This window comes from Sitophilus oryzae, unplaced genomic scaffold (assembly GCF_002938485.1).
Source record: "Sitophilus oryzae breed Bouriz unplaced genomic scaffold, Soryzae_2.0 scaffold_857_pilon_pilon, whole genome shotgun sequence".
Classification (NCBI taxonomy): domain Eukaryota; kingdom Metazoa; phylum Arthropoda; class Insecta; order Coleoptera; family Curculionidae; genus Sitophilus; species Sitophilus oryzae.
The window spans coordinates 2497360-2519463 of NW_022147480.1; the positions used below are offsets into that span (position 1 = coordinate 2497360).

Here is a 22104-nt window from a genome sequence, read left to right on the forward strand (position 1 = left end):
GTTTGGAGAGTAATAACTTTTCGTCTGTACCTGTATAAAACTACAGAGTAAAAAAATGTACATTTACGACGTCTTTTACGTAAAAAAGGTCTTTTGGTAATAATCGCGACGAGTATTGGTTTTCGAGATATTTGGAATCGAAATTATCAATACCTGTCATCATTGACATAAATTAAACATGTTGACTAAATAGCTATTAGACTGAAATCATAAATATGAAATATTTTTGTGCCAAAAGTTCAACAGAAACTGTTTTGTCACCATCTTTTCGCAGAAAAATTATGATTAATTTAAAATAAAATAAAAATGTCCCAAATTTATTATTTCAGTCAAATAACCAGGGCCGTATCTAGACCAAATTTGCGGGGGGGGGGGTCAAAACTGCTAGGAAAAAAGCATAATAAAAAAATCCCTGTGGGCTACACTCAAACCTTAATTGAAAACAAATTTTTAGAAAAGTAACGTTAAGCAGTTTTAACACGTAATTAAGCAGTTGCGTTAGAGAAAGATGGAAGCAAAATCATCAGTCGTAGCTCAATTTGGACAAATTTAGGAGATCTGAGTTGCGCGACAGGAAAACAAAATGCGATGCCATTCGTCCTAATTTAATCTGCCACTCTCTTTTTACTATCTTTCTCTATGGGTTAGGGTGTATAATGTATATTCATCCATCTTCTTCTTCTTCTTTTTTCTTTCATTCTTCCTTACTTAATGATCATTACTTTTTAAAAAAATTTGGCCATAATTTGGGGGGGGGGGTTGAACCAGATACGGTCCTGCAAATAACTAGGTATCTATTCAACGTGTTTATTTTTTGTCAATAATGACATGTATTGACTATTTCCATTGTAAATATCTTGAGAACGGTTGCTCGTAGCAATTTTTACCAAGAGACATTTTTTACGTAAAAAGTCACGGAAATGTATATTTTTTCACTCAGTAGTTTTATACAGGTACGAACAAAAAGTTATTGCTTTTCAAAACAGTTAAAACACATGTAGGTGGCGCCCCCTACACATTGACATCAAAATCAAGTTTCTCATGCCAAAAAACTGCCAGACACCAATTTTCATCCAAATATTGACCTTACTTCAGAAATGATTTGGAAAAAATCGTAATAAAAATGAAACTTCTACACCCTGTATATCTCCGAAACTAAGCATTTTAGGACATACATTTATACGAACTTTTTTGCTTATTTTTATCGGAAAAATATGCTGCCAAAGTTTCCGGAATGCAGTTCGCACACCCTGTATACAAATATTAAAAAACTAAAATATAACGCTATAATAATATACAGAGCCATCAGCAATATCTGAAATCGTTGGCAATACTGTCATAGGAGTTTTTAATATTATATATTGGCAACTACTGATTATCGATCGAAAATTGTAAAATGTCAATTCATTGACGTTCTTTGAGTTTTGGCAGATTTTAGTTATGTTTTTTATTTGCAATTTTCCACGTTTTTTGACTTTGAATCTTGAAAATTCAGAAAAATTAAATTTGTAGAAACAATAATGTATGACTAAACAATAAGTATTATTAAAAATTTCTACTTATATTTAATATGTTGTGACAAATATCAGTTGAAATAATTTTTCCTTTTTTTTTCTCTTTTTCAGTTTGAAGGTACCCCGTTCTATCCTGACAATGACAGGTTTTGGGCTGTCATAGATAAATACAAGGTGAACCAGTTTTATACAGCTCCAACAGCTATCAGAGCACTGATGAAGTTTGGAGATAACTTGGTAAAAAGGTATGCTAAAATGCTGTATATTTATGCTGCATATTTTTGGCGCTTTAGAAATAATAAATTAACTTATTTTTCTTCTTAACTAATTTTCATATTTCAGAAATATATAATTTTTTTCCATATCAAACTATTAAAATTGCCTTATGTTAGGTTGTTAAATGGAAGTAGTTTAGATATGGCGTTTGTCGCCTCAGCCTGAATATCTGTTGGTAACTTACTTATTTTATTTTGAGCCATTTCTGGCTCCAATTCAATCAGCAATCGACACGAAAGAGAATTAAAAAATATTGACTCAAAACTGACAACTAAAGAGACAGCTTTATTTATTTGTCAAATAACATAGAAACCAACGCCAACTCAGCACAATATTTTTTCTACTCGTAATAAATTCCTTGAAATAATAATTTCTGAATATTTTTTAAAACGTAACTCGCAGTGGAAAAAAATACTGTTTTATACACGACGATAAAATAACATTTTATCGTCTTGTATAAAAAATAACTATTAATATAGACATACGATTGGTAGAAAAGATTGTAATAACAAGATTCTTCCAAAATGTAGGTATTCCATTTTGAAAACTAACGCTAACTTTATCAACTAAATCTACCTATGACTAAAATCATCATATTAATTCTATTACTGAAATACTTACAGGCATGACCTGTCATCTCTCAAAGTACTGGGTTCAGTTGGAGAGCCCATCAATCCGGAAGCCTGGACGTGGTACTACAAGCAAGTGGGACACGAAAAATGTTCCATCGTGGACACGTTCTGGCAGACCGAAACTGGAGGACATGTTTTAACCACGTTACCAGGGGCACTACCTATGAAACCCGGAGCCGCAGTAAGTATCTGGAAAGATAATAATATCATGACTATTGTTTGTTCCCTGTAATTAGTATGTAGAAAAAAATCGTGAGTATTTGAGAAAGATCAAAGGAAACAATTATATTTTATGCGACGTTTCGCGACTTTATTGTCGCTTCTTCAGGCACTAAAACAACTTATAAATCTGATCTACAGCAAATTTAAAAAAGTATTGTTATTTAAGATAATTACAAAAGACTTATTTTTGTAAAAGTCACTTTACACAAGAATGGGAAAGCATAAAGCAATATGATATGCAGCTTCAATGACAGTATGAACGGACGTATACGGGCAGTTATAGCCATTGCCTGAAAACTTATATGGTGAAATTTTGATAAAATAATTTAGTACACACTAAAAACACGGTATGTCGCTAGTGGTAGGAAAAATCATTTTTAGAGGTTACTAGTTTATTTGGCTGCCTGTGATATGCACATACAGGGTGTTTCCTAATTACTCTAAAAAATAAAAAAATCGTTAGAAAACGGATTAAGGCGGGCTCTAAATAAGTATATTTATTTTTTTCTCGACATCCGTTTGAAGAACAAGAAAAACTCAAAAGATCAATTTTGTTGACAAAGGATGGCCAGTCAAGAAAAAAATATAATTTCTTTAAAAAAGCAGTGGTGTACCATTTATGTTAAGCAAAAAAATCGATTTTTTAAAATTTTTAACACCCTGTAGATCAGAAAGGAAGTACTTTAGACCTAATGGTTATATAAAAATTGTTTTAAGAACACATGAGGAATCACACCACAATTTTTTAGACTAATTAGAAAATACCCTGTATATTGTCAACTTGACAATGATTGCTGATAAATCAAAAAATACCTTTTCAGTGAAAAAAGCCCGATTTTCGCAGAAAAAATTTTGATTTTTATTGAATTTGGGCCTCCGTCTGCAAATACCGGTTTGTTATTTAATTTTCTATCTATCTAAATTTTAAATATCATATTTAGAAATAGTTTTATTATTTATTAACTGTAAAAATGATGTTTTCTTGTTGTGTTGCATCTGGCAAAGAAACTAACAAAACTGCAAAAATGCACGTGTTTCCAAAAGACGATAAGGCATGTATCTTAGATAAAAGAAAAATATATGGTATGTATTCGTTGTTTGATTTTTTTTTCGTTCACTTTAAAATCTATAAATCTCGGTCTATTCATTAGACAGCCAGTCGACTTACGATCATTTACATGAAACTCTGTCAGATAAATAAAAAAATAAACTGTAAAATATATATATATATTCTTATGTTTTATTAAAGTTACTCTGATATATCAGGGTAACTTTAAAAATAAATCCTTTTAATTCAAATATAAAAATAAAAAACATTTATAGCAGAAAAGGCGAAGGTGCTGGGTTAAACGTAGTCTCTACTAAAAACACGGAGGGGCGCTTTGACCCAAAATTTTACTATTAAGTTTCATATCTCATCTTAATAGTAGATTATTTTCTTTTATCTATGGTTATAGCAGCCAAGGGAGGCAATACAAAGTATTAGGGTATTTTTTATATTTTTTTTTCTGTTTGTATACTTGAGTATTACAGATGTTTTCTTTAATATTCTTAGTTCTGCTATCGTTATGAATGTTTATTAATTCCAGGACTGTATCGTTAGTCTTTAACGTTTTCGTTAACTTCAGTATAGAGTATCCAATGCGACGTAATCTCCAAAACCAACTCGCCATATTAAAAAATTACATCAAAAAGTAATGATAATTGAAAAAATTGAAAATTGATCGTGATCAGTTCATTTCGCTCTTAAAAATTAACCAAAACATGTATTGACACGAATCAAAAAACAAAATGCTCAGAAATCAGAAAATTTAAACACGAAATTATTGCACAGGGTGTTTTAAAGTTAGGGTAAAAAACAAGCCCTCGATTAACCCCGGTATAATATGCCAAATACTAAACTTTATAAAAAATTTAGTTTACGAATTAAAGTTGATATAATTATACAGGGTGGCGCCTCTCATACGCCGCGGAGGCTCCAAGGAGAACGACAGTTTGTATTGAAATGAAATTTTGTGAGCATATGTAGGTTAATTCAGGGCACTTTTTAAAAATATAGGGAGTTCTACAGGGTGTCCCCAAAAAAAGTTACATATCAAAGTTGTGTTTTTTGTAATGGAACACCCTATATATTAATTGATTTTCGGATTCTAGGAAAAAAATAAAGGTGAGTTTTATCAGAGAAGTATATGACTAAAATATAAGGTTTTTGACATATTTAACATTTTCTAGAAATAAAGAACAATTTTTAAATTACAATAAAAGCTACCTAAATTGGAATTTACCCAGTGTAGCCTAATATGTAGTTAAACTAACTATTCTACTTTAAATCAAATTATAACTTGATCCAAAAAGTTATACAGGGTGAGACAAAATTAATATTGAACATTGGTCACCTTTAAAAGCATGTTACTCTCTTATTTTAAATGGAACACCCAGTATATTATTCCGATATTTAATGGAGCAACCAACCAAACCAAACAAAGATTTTCCTAGATATTTTCATTTACATGATTTGATCTGAGTAGATCTTTATTATTTGATAAAACCTAGGTGGCTGTGATATGTCTGACGTTACTTCAACATAGCTGTCTAATTAGTTCAACTTTAATAACTAGTTATAATTTTTTGTCAGTTAAAACAAACAAAAATCTCAGGAATTTGCCGAAAATGCAAACTTATCCTACATCAGAGAGAATTGATATGATTCTATTAGTTGGTGAATGCACACTGCATTCACCAACTAATTAATAGAATAGTTAAATGCTCCTGATTTTATCTAGTCTGGGTTTTTTTCTTGTTTTTTTTATGGGGATATGTTGACAGTGTTTAAAAAACCGACCAAGTTCGACCAACTAGTGTCGACAGCATGAGATAAATTATTGAGCTGCTTTTTCAGGTAGAACTCCACATATGCTTTTTAAAATGAAAAGATCCTTTTGAAAAGACAATCATTTTATGCAGTTAACAGGAAAGGAAGCATTTTGAGCATTTGATTTCATCCAGCTAATTTTTGTCGCATAATTATAGGTTTATATCTAGTTTTAATTCTGTAATAATTAAAATATGTTTTAAACGTGTATTTTTTATTACCCTTGAGTATTTTACTCCACAATCTTTAATTTTTGTTAAATTAATAAATGGTATATCACACAGCCACCTAGATTTTTTCAAATAATAAAGATTTACTGACGCAAAATCATAAAAATTAAAATATCTGGGAAAATCTTTGTCTGAGGGGTAGGCAACCTTAATAATATTTTGAAGATATATAAATTCCCCATTGAAAACTGGAAAAATATATTGGGTGTTCCATTTAAAATAAAGGAGTAACTTGCTTTTAAAAGTACCAATGTTCCATATTAATTTTGTCTCACCCTGTATAACTTTTCGGGTTAAATTTCAATTTGGTTTAACATACAATGGTTACTGTAATTAAATATCAGGCTATACAAGGTCAACTAAAATTTAGGTAGCTGTTATCGAAAGTTAAAATTTACTCTTTATTTTCACAAAATGTGAAATATGTCGAAATCCTTAGATTTTAGGTATATGCTTCTTTAATAAAACTCACCTTTATTTTTTTCCTAGAATCCGAAAATCAATTAATATATAGGGTGTTCCATTAGAAAAAACACAACTTTGATGTGTAACTTTTTTTGGGGACACCCTGTATAATTCTATATATTTTTATAAAATGGTTTCAGTTAATCTATATATGCTCCCAAAATTTAATTTCGATATAAACTACCGTTCTCCTTGTAGCTTCCGCGGCGTATGAGAGGCGCCACCCTGTATACAGTTTGCTAAAAAAATCATTGCTATAAAAATAACAAAAATATAACACTTTAAAAATTTGACCAAAAATTTCTTCGTTACGTTTTTTGCCCATCTGAGTATGTACATTAAAAAAAAAAGACTAACCCCTTGTAGCTACGAGACAAAGCAGAATCGGACCTACGTCTCCCCACGACAGATGGCACATGTTTATTGAAACACCCTGTATAATCGGGGTAACTTTCCACCGTTCTAACCGCATTTTCTCCGTCTTTTCCAGGGATTTCCCTTCTTCGGGGTGCAGCCCGTGTTGCTGGACGAGAGCGGCAAGGAGATCAAGGGCGAAGGCGAGGGTTACCTGGTGTTTTCGCGCCCTTGGCCTGGCCTGATGCGCACCCTCTTCGGCAACCACGATCGATACGAGGTGACCTATTTCTCCAAATTCCCCGGTTATTATTGCACAGGCGACGGTAAGTCTACCGGATTATATTAAAGAATTCCACAGACAGTTATCGATGGAACGATTATTGTTCGATCGTCATGGAATGTATGATCTACATGGTGTCCCATTTTCGTGTGTTTTACAGGCACAATGTTGATCGGCAATTTATGTAATAATGGTCACAAATATAAACCCAAGGAGCATTTTCAGACACATTTTAGGTAATGTTTCTAATAATCGTGTTTGTTTCTTGACACAAAATGGAAACGGTATGCCACAAATAGGAAACATTTTCGAAACCTATATATTTTATATGGCTTTATTACATGTGGTTCCAACATGGTGGCACTAGCCGTTTCCTGAAATGTTTCGATGCGGAATCAAAACTTTTAGAGGAAATGTTTCGAAACATTTTCTGCAATTTGTGTCCAAGATGTTCCCGTTTTCAGCAGCCACTGTTTCTAAATGTGGAGAAACAAAATACCAAACTAAAATAGTCTGTCTGTGTGTGGATTTCAAAAGGAAAACAACCATCAACAATGTCATGCCATAATTTTTTTGTCTTAAAATCTTTGTTTTTAGGTTTTCTCGCACAAAAAAATGTCTGGCAAAAGCAAATTCATCGTTTAATTTAATATTGTACTTTCATATTTTTAATGCCCCTTCTATACAGGGTGTCCCAGAAATAAGTGCAAATATTTTAAGGGGTGGTAGATCTCGATAAAAGAAACATATTTTCTCTCTATCGTTTTTCACATAAGTCCAAAATAACGGAGTTATTTTACTTTGAAAATTTCCACACAAAAAGAACCACTGGATCTTTTCTGGATTTTCTTTCTTGTAAATTTAATCTACTACCTATGTTGCCATATTATCAAGAAATTATGTTTTTTAAATAAAAACTAAAAAAAATTTCAAAAAAATTTTCAAAAAATTCCGAATTTTCAAAATTTTTTTTTCGCGAAAATAACCTCATAGATGTGTTTCTGGGGTTGAACTATACTCCCACTTAAGATATTTGCACTTATTTCTGGGACACCCTGTATAAGTATCATTATTTTTGTTTGAAATATAGATTTTTATTTTTATTTCTATATCATGGTTCTGAAAATAAAAATATATAGATATAATTTTGTAGTAGAACGCGTTCTTATGAGTTTAAAAGCTCAACAGCCGGTAAAAAAAATTAGTTAAAAACGCTATCACTAGCCAACATGGCGGAATTTAATTCATTATTTTATAAAATTGACATGGAGTCGGACACAAATCATCTGCATTATATCATATTTGTGTCTAAAGAGAGAAACTCGTGCTTCGAAAACAAATCGACAATTAATGGAAACCTTGTTTCCAAAATGTTTCGATTTAGCGCTATCTGTGTAGAAATGTCTTCAAAAACTAGTCACCTGTCAACAACGCCAATCAAAACTTCTGGTCGAAATAATTAAAAAACATTTTTATTTACTTATTATAACACAATTAAAACATAAAAACATGTATTCCATTGTGGAAAAAAAGAGAAAAAAAACGTTTGCTGGTAACATTTTCCTTGGGTCTCCTGTTGGGCTGTTATTACATTTATTCCTAAAACAAATCACCTCTATAATGCGTATAAAAAATCGCATAAAAAAATCTGTACTCACCATATGCCCTTCCTTCTGCTTTTTTAATTATAGTACAATTAAAACTTGAAGAATGCTTAAATGTAAAAACTGAGGAACAAAATCTAAACAATAAAGTAAGGTTACGGTCTCATATTTGACAGAATATCAAATAAATTATGGAAACTTTTCAGGCACAAAACAGGTACGAAATCTGTAAATGTGAGCCACATCTGTTTCTTAAACGTTTCGAAAAATTTAAGACATTAAGATCATTTAGAAACATATCATATATCAAAAAACTGTTTCGCAACGTTTCTCAGCAGAGATTTTGTTTCGATTTTGTGTCTAAAAATGCTACTTGAGAAGGGACTTCAAAAATTTCCATCTACAAACATTTGTATACTTTCCGATAAGCTTCTAAAAATCCCCTTTTGATCTCCAGGTGCCCGAAGAGACGCCGACGGTTACCTGTGGGTCACGGGCCGCGTCGACGACATGCTCAACGTCTCCGGCCACCTCATGTCCACCGCCGAAGTGGAATCCGTCCTCACCGAGCACCACCACGTGGCCGAGGCCGCCGTGGTGGCCAAACCGCACCTGGTCAAAGGCGAGTGCCTCTACTGCTTCATCACCCTGTCGGAAACGGCCACTTTCGACGAGCGCTTGCTCAAGGAGCTCAAGACGCACGTGCGCGAGAGGATAGGTCCGTTCGCGCAGCCCGACGTCATTCAGCACGCGCCTGCGCTGCCCAAGACCAGATCGGGCAAGATTATGCGCAGGATACTGAGGAAGATAGCGGTGAACGACAGGGACGTGGGCGATATCAGCACGCTGGCCGACACGACGGTGGTGGAACAGTTGTTCGAGATGAGACCCGCGGAGTCTTAGGTTGTACCTGTTTTTAGATAGATGTACACTGACTATATACGCTTAAATTTAGTGAAGTAAGAAAGTTGTAGTGAGAAGAAGTGTCGACGAAGAAAGAGAGCCAAAAAAAATGTCACGAGGAGCTTGTAGCCGGGGAGATAGTGACTGTTTATAGATATTATTAGTAGTTTCACAAAATTTTACGTTATTTACGGGTGGATATTCAGAAAGTGTCACAAATGTAAAATCTCAGCTTTTGTTTTATTACTTTTTCATCATTATTCTACCTATCTACCTCTATACAGGGTGGTCCGAACTGTATTCCGGAAACTTCGGCAGCATATTCTGCAGATAAAAATATAAGTAAAAAAGTTCGTATAAATGTATGTTGTAAAATGCTTTGTTTCGGAGATACAGAATATAGAATTTTCAATTTTATTTTGATTTTTTCCGAAATAATTTCTGAAGTAACGTCAATATTTGGATGAAAATTAGTGTCTGGTAGTTTTTCGACATGAGAAATTTGATTTTGATATCAATATGACTCCTAATAGTAGAGAGCGCCACCTTCATGTGTTTTAACTGTTTTGAAGCGTAATAACTTTTTGTCCGTACCTGTATAAAACTACCGAGCGAAAAAATTTACATCTCTGTGATTTTTTACGTAAAAAATATATTTTTGTAAAAATCGCTACGAGCAACCGTTCTTAACATATTTAGAATGGAAAATAGTCAATACATGTCATTATTGACAAAGAATAAACACGTTGTTATTTGACTGAAATAATAAATTTGTGAAATTTTATTTTTTTGCAAAGTTTTCTGTAAAAAATGATGATAAAACAGTTTCTGTTAAACATTTGGCACAAAAGCATTTCAAATTTATGATTTGAGTCACCCAGCCACCAATTGCCATTCAAATATTAAGGTTACTTCAGAAATTATTTGAAAAAAATCGAAATAAAAATAAAATTTCTACACCCTATATCTCCAAAACTAAGCATTTTAGGATATACATTTATAGGAATTTATTCACTTATTTTATCAGCAGAATATGATGCTGAAGTTTCCGGAATACATTTCGGACCACCCTGTAAGTGTCCAAGTTGATAGTTCATTACCTTTAAGTGGAATGCCTCAAGATCATAAAAAATCATTTTGTCCGATGTTGGTCATCAAAGTAGGTCACTAACTTCCGGGCCAGTGTGATTTAAAATTTTATAATTAGTGTTTTGGCAGCTGACCTTAGTAAAATTGTGTTTATCTATTTTGCTATATCAATTTTATAAACTGACAAAGTTTTACAGTACTACTATGACAACTAACCAAGAATAAGTTAACGACTTATCTTAAATATGCAGGGTATTTCCTCAAAAGTAGGAAAATAAATTTCGTGAATTCCTCAAAACCTATATACAAAAATCTGGATAAATTTTGTTCAACTCGTTTGCCTACAAACTTAGAAATTTCAACTTTTTTAAGTTTAACTATGGACAATCTATAACTTTTAGAATATCCGACAAATATGTCTGAATCTTCTTTTTCAGTGCTCATATCACGCGTTAAATGTTGGTTTGAATAATATTTGATAGTTTTAATCTATAATATTTATATTTTTTCTTTAGCTACTCACTAATATATAAAATTTTCTGATCATACGCTACTCAAATGCACAGAAAAAAATAATCACAGAAGATAATGTTTCTTCTCTGATGAATGATTTTTCGTGACTTCTATTATTCCTATATACACACATTAAAAGACATAATATAATGCTTATGTGCTTAAGGAAAGTGGCACAGCGAAAAAGAAGGATGTTATTGAAAAAAATTATATAATTAGAAAATTTTATTTCTTCATAAAATGTTTAGGTAAATTTAAATATACATACAGTGTCACTATACTGTGTCAACAGCAAATAGCTACTTAATATAATAACTATATATTTATGATAAAAAAGCAAACATACCATGTTACGTCTAAATAATATGTGTTCGTGTAAAACATTCGTTAATAAATATAATATAAAATAAAATTCAAGCCTTATATAGAATATAAAGTCATTCTACAAAACTTTTCCTATTACTAAATTATTTGGTTTTATTGTTATAAGTTTTGTTTAAAAAAAAAATACTGTAACTAAACTTTATACAGGGTAAATGAAATTGTTTGATCTATGTGGTATACTTGTCATTTTTTACAAAATTTAACTACCAAAGTTTAGGAAAGCATACTATTCAGATTCAGATTATTAAAGAGGATATAAATGAGAAAAATCAAAGTATTTGTGTTTCTTTTTAGTCATTAAATGTGTTAAAGGTTGAAGAAGCAATTTGGCTCACCTTGTATACTGTCAGCTAGTAAAATTGAATAACTTGATGTATCTGCACAATACAAAGAAAACTTTTGACTCACATTATAGTTTTAAGTTTTAAGTTGGGTTAAATTGAACTATAAATTTAAAAAAAATATAAATTTTATCACGTGTTGATGAAATAATATATATCCTGAATATATTGTACATTAAATATTTATATTAAATATCAAATGTTAAGTAAATATGATTATGTATATTTTGAGGGTACAGTGTGTATAGTAATTAAACCAATAGTTTAAAATAATTAGAAAACATTTTAGATATTGTTTAAAAAAAATTGTAAGTTTATGTTAAATAGGAATTGCACAAAAGCAACCGACTCAAGCATTTAATTGACTCAAATAGTTGTTATTACAAAAGTTACATTAGTTTTTTAACTTTATGGTAAATAAAGATAAAAACATAAAAGACTGCGCATTTAAAAGTCAGCCTTTGAAGACATATCATTCCACCGTTCTATATTTTTTTAGAATGTGTTAATTGTATATTTTGTTTTCATGTGGATATTTTTGCCTAAGAATAATATTAGTGTTATATAAAAAGCAGCAATAAAAAGTTAAAAAAAATCAGTTATCTTGTTTTTCTTACCTTAAGGCACCCACAGACGCTCAGTTTTATCGAATCGCAGACCAAGTCCGCAGGCCAAATAATCTTCTGGTGTATGGGGGGCTATTAACTGTAAACAAAATGCCGATTTGTAGTAAACAGGCATGCCATGTCTACGGAAAATAAAAAATAAAGTTTATTTTGACAGGAATAACAAATCCGCAACTTTTTATTAACACTTCATATAGGTAGTCGAAAAATTAAAGTAGCTTATTGATTCGAAAGCAAATAGGGAAGTAGTTGTTAAAAAGATTTATAATTTCAGAAGTTCTTTTAGAAAAAAAAAATAAACAAACTCTTAAAAAGCAACAATTTAGCATAGCGTAAAACCGCACAGTTAAACTGCGCAAACTGACCTGCACATTCCGCCTGTGTTAAAGAACTTAGCGTCTGTGGAGGCTCTTAGGCTAAAACTCACTTCTGGTTTTTTATTTCTATATAATTAGAAAATATTAATAAAAATATTTGTTAAAAAAATCTAGCTCTACCAGAGGCTATACTTAAAAAGTAAATTCTCTGGTAAATTTACTTCATTTAACTGGATAAGCGCCATCTCACGAGAAGCGTACGAACTTCCTAAGTAAATGAAAAAAGCAAGTAAATGAATTTTATTCATTAACCTGTTTCTTTTATTTATTGTTTACATATGTTTCCTTACTGAAAAACCTTTTATATTTTATATTTACCTTAAATTATAACTTCAAACAACCATGTCTTTAGATAAGGCTACAGTAATGCAAAAAGTAAGTCTGGGATATAACAAAATATTAATTTTAATTAATAAACTTTAATTTAAAGATAGAGCAAGCTGAACAATCTATAAAATCGACCGAGGAAAGACTACAAATAGTAGAAAACAGGCTCAATGAAGGGAAATTGCCAGAAGAAAAGGAAAAACTACTGAAAATTGAGGTGGAGGAAGTGAAAAAACTGCTTGAAACTCACAAGGAACAGCTGGCCCATTTAAGAACGCACAACAGGAACACCTTTATATTTGTTGTGATATTGTTTTTCATATTCTTTAGTTTATATATGCTTTATATTTTAGTAATTGGCGTAGACTAGATTTGTATATTATTTTTTTAAAATACATTTACATTTTTTTAAAAAATGTTTTTTTTTCGATTTAACAGTGTTTTAAAACTTAAGATTTCGAGTATCCAAACCGTATTTGCCAGTTAAAGAAATCTGTAATGTATTTTAGTGTTGCTTTCAATTGCCGCAAAAATGATGGCGCTCGAGTTCCAGCATCGATCAGCGTTCCATTTCAGAAACAAACGCGTTTATTAAATTTGTTTTTATATTTTTCTACAGTGTAAATTAGAATATTCTAATCATGAAGCTAGTAAGGTGAGTACCCCTATATTAAACTTTATCTACTTACAAAACTTTGCAAACGATAAAACCGAAGTTTTTTCGACTTGACACAACGCCTAACCTCAAATACTTACAAGCGGCTTTTAACATTTTTCAGGTTTTTAATGAAACTATCCCACGAAACCGTAACGATGGAACTGAAAAACGGTACCCAAGTCCACGGAACCATAACAGGCGTAGACGTAGCCATGAATACACACTTGAAAGCCGTTAAAATGACGCCCAAAAATCGAAACCCTCTCAATCTCGATACATTGACTGTTAGGGGAAACAACATACGTTATTACATACTTCCGGACAGTCTTCCATTGGAAACTCTGCTTATTGATGACACACCGAAAGCGAAAGCTAAGAAAAAGGAAGCGGCCAGAGGGGCTGCAAGAGGCAGAGGCCGTGGAAGAGGCAGAGGTGGTCCAAGGGGTAGGGGAAGAGGTAGAGGAAGAAGATAAAAATACGATTAAGTGTTACAGAATGAACATTAAAAAATAATAATTAGGTTTTAAGTTCTTAGTTATAAATCAGTTCTAAGGTTTTTTTAACCAGGCTAAATCGTGAAAAATAAATTTTCTACAGGTATTTATAACTTTTTTTTGGTTTAATTAAGAAATCAGTGGATTAATCCAGGTTAGTATCCCAAGTGATTGATACATTCATACTGTAAAAGAATACTTTAAAATTCATATATTATTTAAATAAAGGACATTATTTAGTTATTGATTAATTCTTAGCGCATCCCATGAGTTCTTTGTAATCATGCAATTTATCAAATGTATGGAATTTACTACACATCCCAGTGTGTCGGACCTACCTTGTAATAAGTTTTTTATGTTTCAATGCACATAAAATTGCACTATTTTTATGACATCCACTTTGTTCGTAATGGATTACTTTTGTAATAACACTAGTGATAATATAATAAACGCAAGATATATTAATATGAGTAAGAGTAAAAGATATATTATAATATATTGAGTAGTTTAAATTATCAGCTTATCAAGACAAATAAATTTTATACACAACAAATACACTTTAAGCAATATTAGAATATGTATAAATTTAACTCAGTACAAATACTTTGAGCCAAATAATTTTGCCAGTTTTTTTTTATTTAGAATTAAGTATAAAATCAAGGATATTTTAAACAACATTCTTTTTAACACAAGTTAAAAAATATTCTACAATTTTTTTGCTAAATAAAATTATTTCTTGACTACCTAGTTTGTTAATTTATTTTATTAGGCTTTCAGTATCTCAGTTATTTTGTCACATTTTTTATTAAATATACTATTTTCCAGATTTACAATATCTGAAATTTAAACAAATTGTCGTAAAATAAATTCTCCAAAAAGTTATTTGTACAAAACTTCTTAGAATTAGATTGTTTTTACATTTTCAGTAAATATATTAAAAAAAAATACTACTAGAGAACATTTTGCGGCGTTTTTAAGTTTTTTAAGAGAACTAATATAGGATACTGAGAAAAAATAACCAACAAAAACATCCTCTAGAAAACTTAACTTAAAAAAATTTAAAAGGCAAAAAGAAAAAAGGCATTACTAACAAAATATCACACATTAAAATATCAAAAAGATAATTAAAAACTTGTAAATATATCATTTTTTGTCAACACTCATGTAATAAAAGGCACAAAACAGATTAAATTAATGACAAAATAATACAAAATGAACCGAAAACTACAGAAATACCATACGATCGAAAAAACGGCGTCAAAGACGGCTGCGGATGATAATTTTGGCGAGGTCGAGCTCTAGACATTATTTCTTGGCCCGTACTCTTCTTTATTTTTTAATGGCACGTATAGTCAATTGGCCTTAAGAAGGTTGGAATTTATTTTTATATACAGGGTGGCGCACTTATTCATTCGCCTCGGTTGATTATATGAAAACGGAAAGATGTAGAAACAAAAGATTTTATGGGTATATTATGTGGGAAGGCAATGTGCCTAATTTTTTAAAATTATTTTGAAATGTACAGGGTAATAATAAAAAGATAGTCAACACCCTGTACATTGCTTTTCCGTATTAATTCTTGTGCTGACTTTTAAGCCAAAGGAATAAACTTTACTGAAAAATTTGATTGCTTCGTTTAATGTATAAAAGGGTCTCAAAAACTGCTGGTCTATTTTAAATATTTATTTTACATAAAAACTTTGTTATTTCAAATACCACACCCTGTATTTTTTTAAATAAATCGAAGCAGATTCAAATGCTCTTTCAAACTATATTAGGGTTTCCTATACCCATCTAGCTCAGAATTTGAATAAAGAGCAATTTTTCAATAAAATGGCAATCGAGATGGTTGTGGGCCATGACAAGTTTCTCCATGACATCTTTCAGTTTTTTGCATAATCAACCGAAGCGAATGAGGTGCGTCACCCTGTAGAATAAAAAATGATTTTAAAATTCGAGAAAATATATTTTTATGCAATAAGACTTCTGTGTTTGGAAACGTTCTATCCTTTGTTATGGTATTTTTCTATAATTCGTGTTAAATTTTGACAAATCTTATGTCATTATTTTTAGATAATGAGGTCTAGAGACTGACCACGCCAAAATTATTATCGATTATCATTCAGCTAACTTTTGATTTTTAAATGGCACCCTCGGTATTTTTTTTACTTTATTCGATAGAAAATGACATTCTGAATAGAACGACATATAATATGTCAACTTTTGACATTTTCGCATATGGTTTATTTGAAATTATAACTTGCGGTTCGTAACGATAGTTTGACTCGAAATACCAAGTGTGTGGTATCAAATTATTCCTAAAAAATGCTTTTTCCAAATATGCTAATGAGCCACCCTCGTTCCATTTGAAAAAATTGAGATATGATTAAAAATACGATATAAGCATTTTCTAACTGGCCAGAAAAAGACACTAAAAACATTAGACGATCAAATATATGTTTCCAAGGCTCCTTGATTAAGAATTTGAAGTGCTTTTGATATAGCCATGGCACTCACGAAAGAAGATTGAATTTTAAAATACGATTTTTTATTAAGCGAAAATGTCAAAAGTTGACATATGATATGTCATTCAATTCAGAATGTCATTTTCTATCGAATAAAGTAAAACAATACTGAGGGTGCCGTTTAAAAATCAAAAGTTATTGTAGTCATTTCCGGGGAAACAGGAAGTGACCAAAAACAATTGAATACGTCAATCAATCCTAATTTATGTCATATACTAACATACGTGAGCCACTTTTGAGACGCATCCGGTATGTAAAGACTTCAAAGGCCTTTTTGCCTTACCTTATTGCCAAAGAAAAATATTACTGAAAAAAAAACGGCGTCAGAGTGGCCTATGAAATGACAATCAATGATAATTTCTGTCAGGTCGATTACTATTTTGTCAATTATCCTAAATTGAGAAAAACATGTCAGTAGAGTAACTATCAGAAGTAATAACAGGAAGACTATAGACGGTTCAAGCCAAGAGCTTGAAAAAAGCCTGCAATATGATCTCAAACCGATCATGCATTTTGGGGAACGGGGTTTTGCAAAATTTGACACAGGGTATAGCGGCTGGTGCCCGGGCATGCGCGCATCCTATACCGCAAACATGGCGACTATCAGAGCCTAAATACGATGTGCGAAAAACATTTTTTGCCGTAAATAGTACCTCTAACCGAGATCGTACCGTGTATATTTTCGCCCGTGTTGATTCAACAAACCGAACATTGTGAGTGACTTTCGGATTCGTTGTGAACACTACACGCAGGGAACGGTGTACAGTACCGAGTGTTTATATATCCTTAGTTGACATTTAAATTTTTACTAATATTATTTACCTTTTTATATCACCCCTTCAGCTTTAATACCCCTTTAAGTACCATCAAATAGATCTAAAAATGCTTGAAAATATTGGTGATACACCAAAAAATGTCCTGTTGTTAGATTGTAAGGTTTTTTGTAGGTTAAGTCGAAATTTCCAAAGCTTTTTCATATTCGTTCTGTGTACAAATTTACATAAAATTAATTGTTTTAGTTTATAAAACTAGTTATTAAGTATTTCCAGCTGGTCAACATTAAACTTCTACAAATTTCTACAAATCAACTGATGGATAAAATTCATCATTATTATACCAACAGGTAAGCTTAATGTTGTGTTAGATTAACCTAACCCAAATAATAAATAATTAACACAAAACTAAACAAATACAATTCGAAGTAGCGTAGCTAAGTGCGTCATTGTCTGCCTTTTATCGAAAATAGCTGTTTTAATTATCATTTTTTCTCAATTTTTGGCTGCATTTTCCATTGTAGATGTGTGCAAGGTAGTCTGGGCAAAAATAAAAAAGTAGTTATTTTTAATTTGCCCAGCTCTATACGTTGGTCTAGCTCCGGGAATAGATCACAGAGGGCGCCACTGGTAACGCTCTATCGATTATTCATATAAAAATGTATATATACAGGCTGGCCCAAAAATATTGAAATGTTTATATTGTCAAAAATAGTACAGTATTTTTAAATATTAACGAAGTTACACTAACGAACAATAAAAATAATACAGAGTGTCTGATGATCTCTCTAATTATTGGCAGCTTTAGAACGATTTAAATCTTTGAATAAAAAGTTATTAAAAATATATTCTAAGTGGATTTCGGAATTGTTTTGTTTGGTTGGCTACACGTAACGTGCTATATAGTTACTTATTAGTGAAAAATATCTCTTTTTTATCTCGATTTCTGATCGAGATCTACCATATGCTGCATAACTAATTATTTTACAGTTTTTTTCGTGAATTCTTAATAATGTCACTGTTAATTTAAGTTCTGACACAATATCCTTCTAGCAATTGTAGAATAAATAATATAAAATAAGCTCAAAAAGCACAAAACATCCGCAAAATGTCAAATCAAATTCAAGCGTGTCGTTTTAAAATTCAAATGAAACGTCAAAGAGAACTGTCAAAGAATGGGGGTTCATAATGTCGACTCTATAATGCATGAATACATGGATAGTATTATAGTCCTTTGTTAATCTTTTTATTCAAAAGTTTATAAATTCATACTTAAAATCGTTTTGTAAAATATATGCATGTAATTAATAATTTGTCTTGTAAATAACACTTGCATGTAAATAATTATATTTATTTTAGTTAACTCTAATGCTTGTATAAAAAAGTTTAATTGTAGTCAACTGAAGAAGCTGTTGTACCGCGAAACATGTAGTGTTTTAAACTAAAATATATGTATAGTGGAAAGTAAAATAAACGCGAGTTTTATTTTTTAAATCTTGTTAAAAAAAACTATATACTTTTTGGATAAGATGTCAGATAACTGAGATCTGAGATTTCAAAATCACCCTGTACTATGGTAACTAAGGAGATTTTTTTAAGGAAATTTTGTTTGAGACATCTTTGATGTCACAAAAAAGTAGCTGAAGAAGTCCGTGAAATCCGCAAGCTTCTATCTTTACAAATAAGCAAAAATATTATCTATTGGGACACTTTGTAAAGGGTGATCCAATAGTAAAGAACGTACTTACTACCATTACTCGCTGACGAGTATTTGACACGCATCAGAAGATGGTTACGCAAGGCATCTTCTTTCATGAGCTTTTCTGTGACTGAAAAGCCCGATACGTGATGTTATCTCTCTTCGGCACTTCGGACATTCAAAAATCTCATTATTTTGTTGCCACTTTACTTTTTGGTTGTCGGTGTTAACCGAGTTTACAATTCTTCTCCATGGCGTTCTATTGTGCGCTGCTTCCTCCCACTGATTCTCCATGCTTATCCTCTTTAAGTTTTCGTGGAAAATATTATTGTAACTTTTGATTTGATTTGGTTAGGGTTAGTTCTCTTACCGTCTACAAGCTCGGCGTAAAGAAGAGATTTTGGTAGGCGGTTTTCTTGCATCCTGAATACGTGACCAGCCCATCTTAAGGGGGATTTAGTAAGCATGACTTTAGCGCTCTCGCATGTCATCAGCGTATTGAAGTTCTATGATAAATTGTATACGTGTTTTTGCACTGAGTTGTATCTGTATCGAATGTCCATCAAGATCCCAATGACCATCCCTCGAGTCTGGGACACCCTGTACTCGATACGCCTTTAGGCCCCCATCCGGCTAGGAGGTCCCTTCTAATTAAGGGCCTCGATAAGAGCAAAGGCAAAGCAATTAGCGTAGGCAGCCCCGAAGCAAGCGGACCAAGTAGGCTGTGGCAAAGGGAACGCAAATTATTATCCCAAAGGGAAAAAATAATTTCGGAGGGTTCCTTCCTGCCTCCGAGACGAGAGAATCAAAATGAATGATTTAATTCAATCAGACTTAGAAGGAAGATTGATAATATCACTCAAAAATTCGGGTTAATTATTTTTTTTTGGGAAAAGTTCACAAAATACGCCTAATAAGGGTCGATTAGGAATAGTGGTGTCGAACATACTTTCAATTTTAGTAACCAAGCAGACAAAACAACGACAAGACAGAAACATTCTGCGACACTTTTGTCTCATTTTTGTTTAGTTTCAAAATTCGGAGACTTCAATGTCCCGTCTCGAGTCGGTAAAGATCAAAGTGTCTATGTTTTGTTCGTATATTTCACGACAAGTTGTCGGCGCAGTGTGGATGGCGTGTGCTGCCAACAGTAGGAGACCAGTGAAATCACACATGGTTTATAAAACTCATTCGCAACAACTAAACTTTTGACTTTGTTACACTATTGTTCTTGCGGTGTGGACAATTTGTCTCAAGTTTGTCTTGTCAGAATTCCCCATTTTTGTCGCAAGTTTGTCTTGTTTTTTGAGACCAAAGGTACCCCAATAAATAACTGCAGATGTGAAGCAAGGTAGGAACAAAGAGAAGATGCAAGAAATGATACCTTGGTGACTTGGAAGTTTTATTATGCGTGGAAGAGAACGATGGAAAGATAAGCACAAGGAAACTTGAGGATGAAATAGGAATAGATCACACTACAGCGTTTCGAATTTTGAAACGACATAAATACTATTCCTTCAAATATGAAAAGCACCAAGAGCTACGAGATGGACGAAATACGACGGCAGGCGTTTTGTTTTGATATGATGGAAAGAGCAAATACGGATAGGGAATTTTTAAAAAACATATGTTTCACTGACGAATGCACGTTTACCTTAAATAATGAACCCAATGTTCAAAATTATCGATATTGGAACAAAGAAAACCAACACAGATTTCTTACGCGAAATTTAAATGCAGAATATTATTTGGAACTACTCGAAAATCATAATTTACCTGCTTTACATGATGCCGCTAGGGAAAATCAGGAAGTTTGGTACCAAATGGATGGCTGCCCGGCACATAGTACCCTGGCTGTTCGGGAATATTTAGACAATAGTTTTAACGGAAACGTTATTGGCCTAAATCATACAGTAAATTGGCCAGTAAGGCCTCCTGATATTTCGCCAAACGATTTCTTTCTCTGGAGCCATTTAAAAAACAGGATATACAAGGATAAAAAATACCCAAATCTAGACGAGTTAAAAAATGCTATTTCTGCCGAATGCAATAGTATTTCAGTTTACCAACTAGCGAATGTAAGAAGAGAATTTTATGATCGCCTGGGTTATTGTCTAGCAGTCGATGGAAGAATATTTGAACATCTTCTTAAATCCTAAAGTTCTAACAATTTAATAGTACCTAAATTAATAAGTTATTGAATATTGTAATAATACCATAATTAACCTTGTAATTGACTACTTTATTTTACTTTAATTCATATTAATTTGTATTTATAAATACATCTTTAAGATTTCCGATGTAGGAATGAGTTTTCAATAATAATAAAGTACTAAATAGGTAAATTTCTGAAATGACAACTTCATTTGACAGTTATCTTTTACCTTGACTGGTGCTCATAAGTAAATACAGGGTCATAAGAAAGAAGAAATATTTAAAAAGAAATCGGCGATAACTCGTAAACGGGCTAATCAAAAATATCTAAAGTTATTCTTTTGAATGTGGGTTTTAGTGCTCTTCAATAAACCTAAATAGAATTATTCTCTAAATTAATTAGGGAAGCCAATAATTGACCACATTAAAATTTACATGGGATTTCCTATGTCCCGCTCGACGATACAACACCCGGTATACCACTCTATAGACCTATTTTAAGTGCCTAGCGTATTTCTTCAAAACCTGGACACTTAAAACGGACATCATAAGGAAACTGCAGGTCGCACAACACTCAATATAACGAAATTATGCTGGGAATAACCAAGATAGACCGTAAAAGAATAAAGTGGATACGACAAAAGACCCAGATAATAGATGTCATCCACAGAGTCAAATCTCTCAAATGGCAATGGGCAGGACACTTGGCAAGAAGGACGGACAACAGATGGACCACAAAAATTACAGCATGGTAATTAAGAGATCTAGAGATGGGACCATGATATTAGG

At 32.0% G+C, this 22104-nt stretch overlaps 3 protein-coding genes across 3 annotated transcripts in view; all 3 read left to right on the forward strand.

Annotated features, from left to right (window-relative positions):
* LOC115889868 (acetyl-coenzyme A synthetase) overlaps window positions 1-9586 on the forward strand; it is a 32520-nt gene extending 22934 nt beyond the window's left edge. Inside the window, exons 6-9 of the mRNA XM_030909949.1 lie at window positions 1626-1759; window positions 2414-2603; window positions 6702-6891; window positions 8910-9586. Coding sequence (XP_030765809.1) covers window positions 1626-1759; window positions 2414-2603; window positions 6702-6891; window positions 8910-9355 — 960 coding nt within the window. The 3' untranslated portion in view covers window positions 9356-9586. The remainder of the gene's footprint in view (window positions 1-1625; window positions 1760-2413; window positions 2604-6701; window positions 6892-8909) is intronic.
* Window positions 9587-13537: 3951 nt separating this feature from the next.
* LOC115889975 (probable small nuclear ribonucleoprotein Sm D1) lies at window positions 13538-14407 on the forward strand. The gene is made up of 2 exons (XM_030910072.1): window positions 13538-13667; window positions 13792-14407. The coding sequence occupies exons 1-2, from the start codon at window positions 13654-13656 to the stop codon at window positions 14141-14143; spliced, it is 366 nt and encodes a 121-aa protein (XP_030765932.1). The 5' UTR covers window positions 13538-13653; the 3' UTR covers window positions 14144-14407.
* A 2852-nt stretch (window positions 14408-17259) lies between these two features.
* LOC115890003 (neurocalcin homolog) overlaps window positions 17260-22104 on the forward strand; it is a 130729-nt gene continuing 125884 nt past the window's right edge. Inside the window, exon 1 of the mRNA XM_030910114.1 lies at window positions 17260-17402. The gene's annotated coding sequence lies outside the window, so the exon portion shown is untranslated. The remainder of the gene's footprint in view (window positions 17403-22104) is intronic.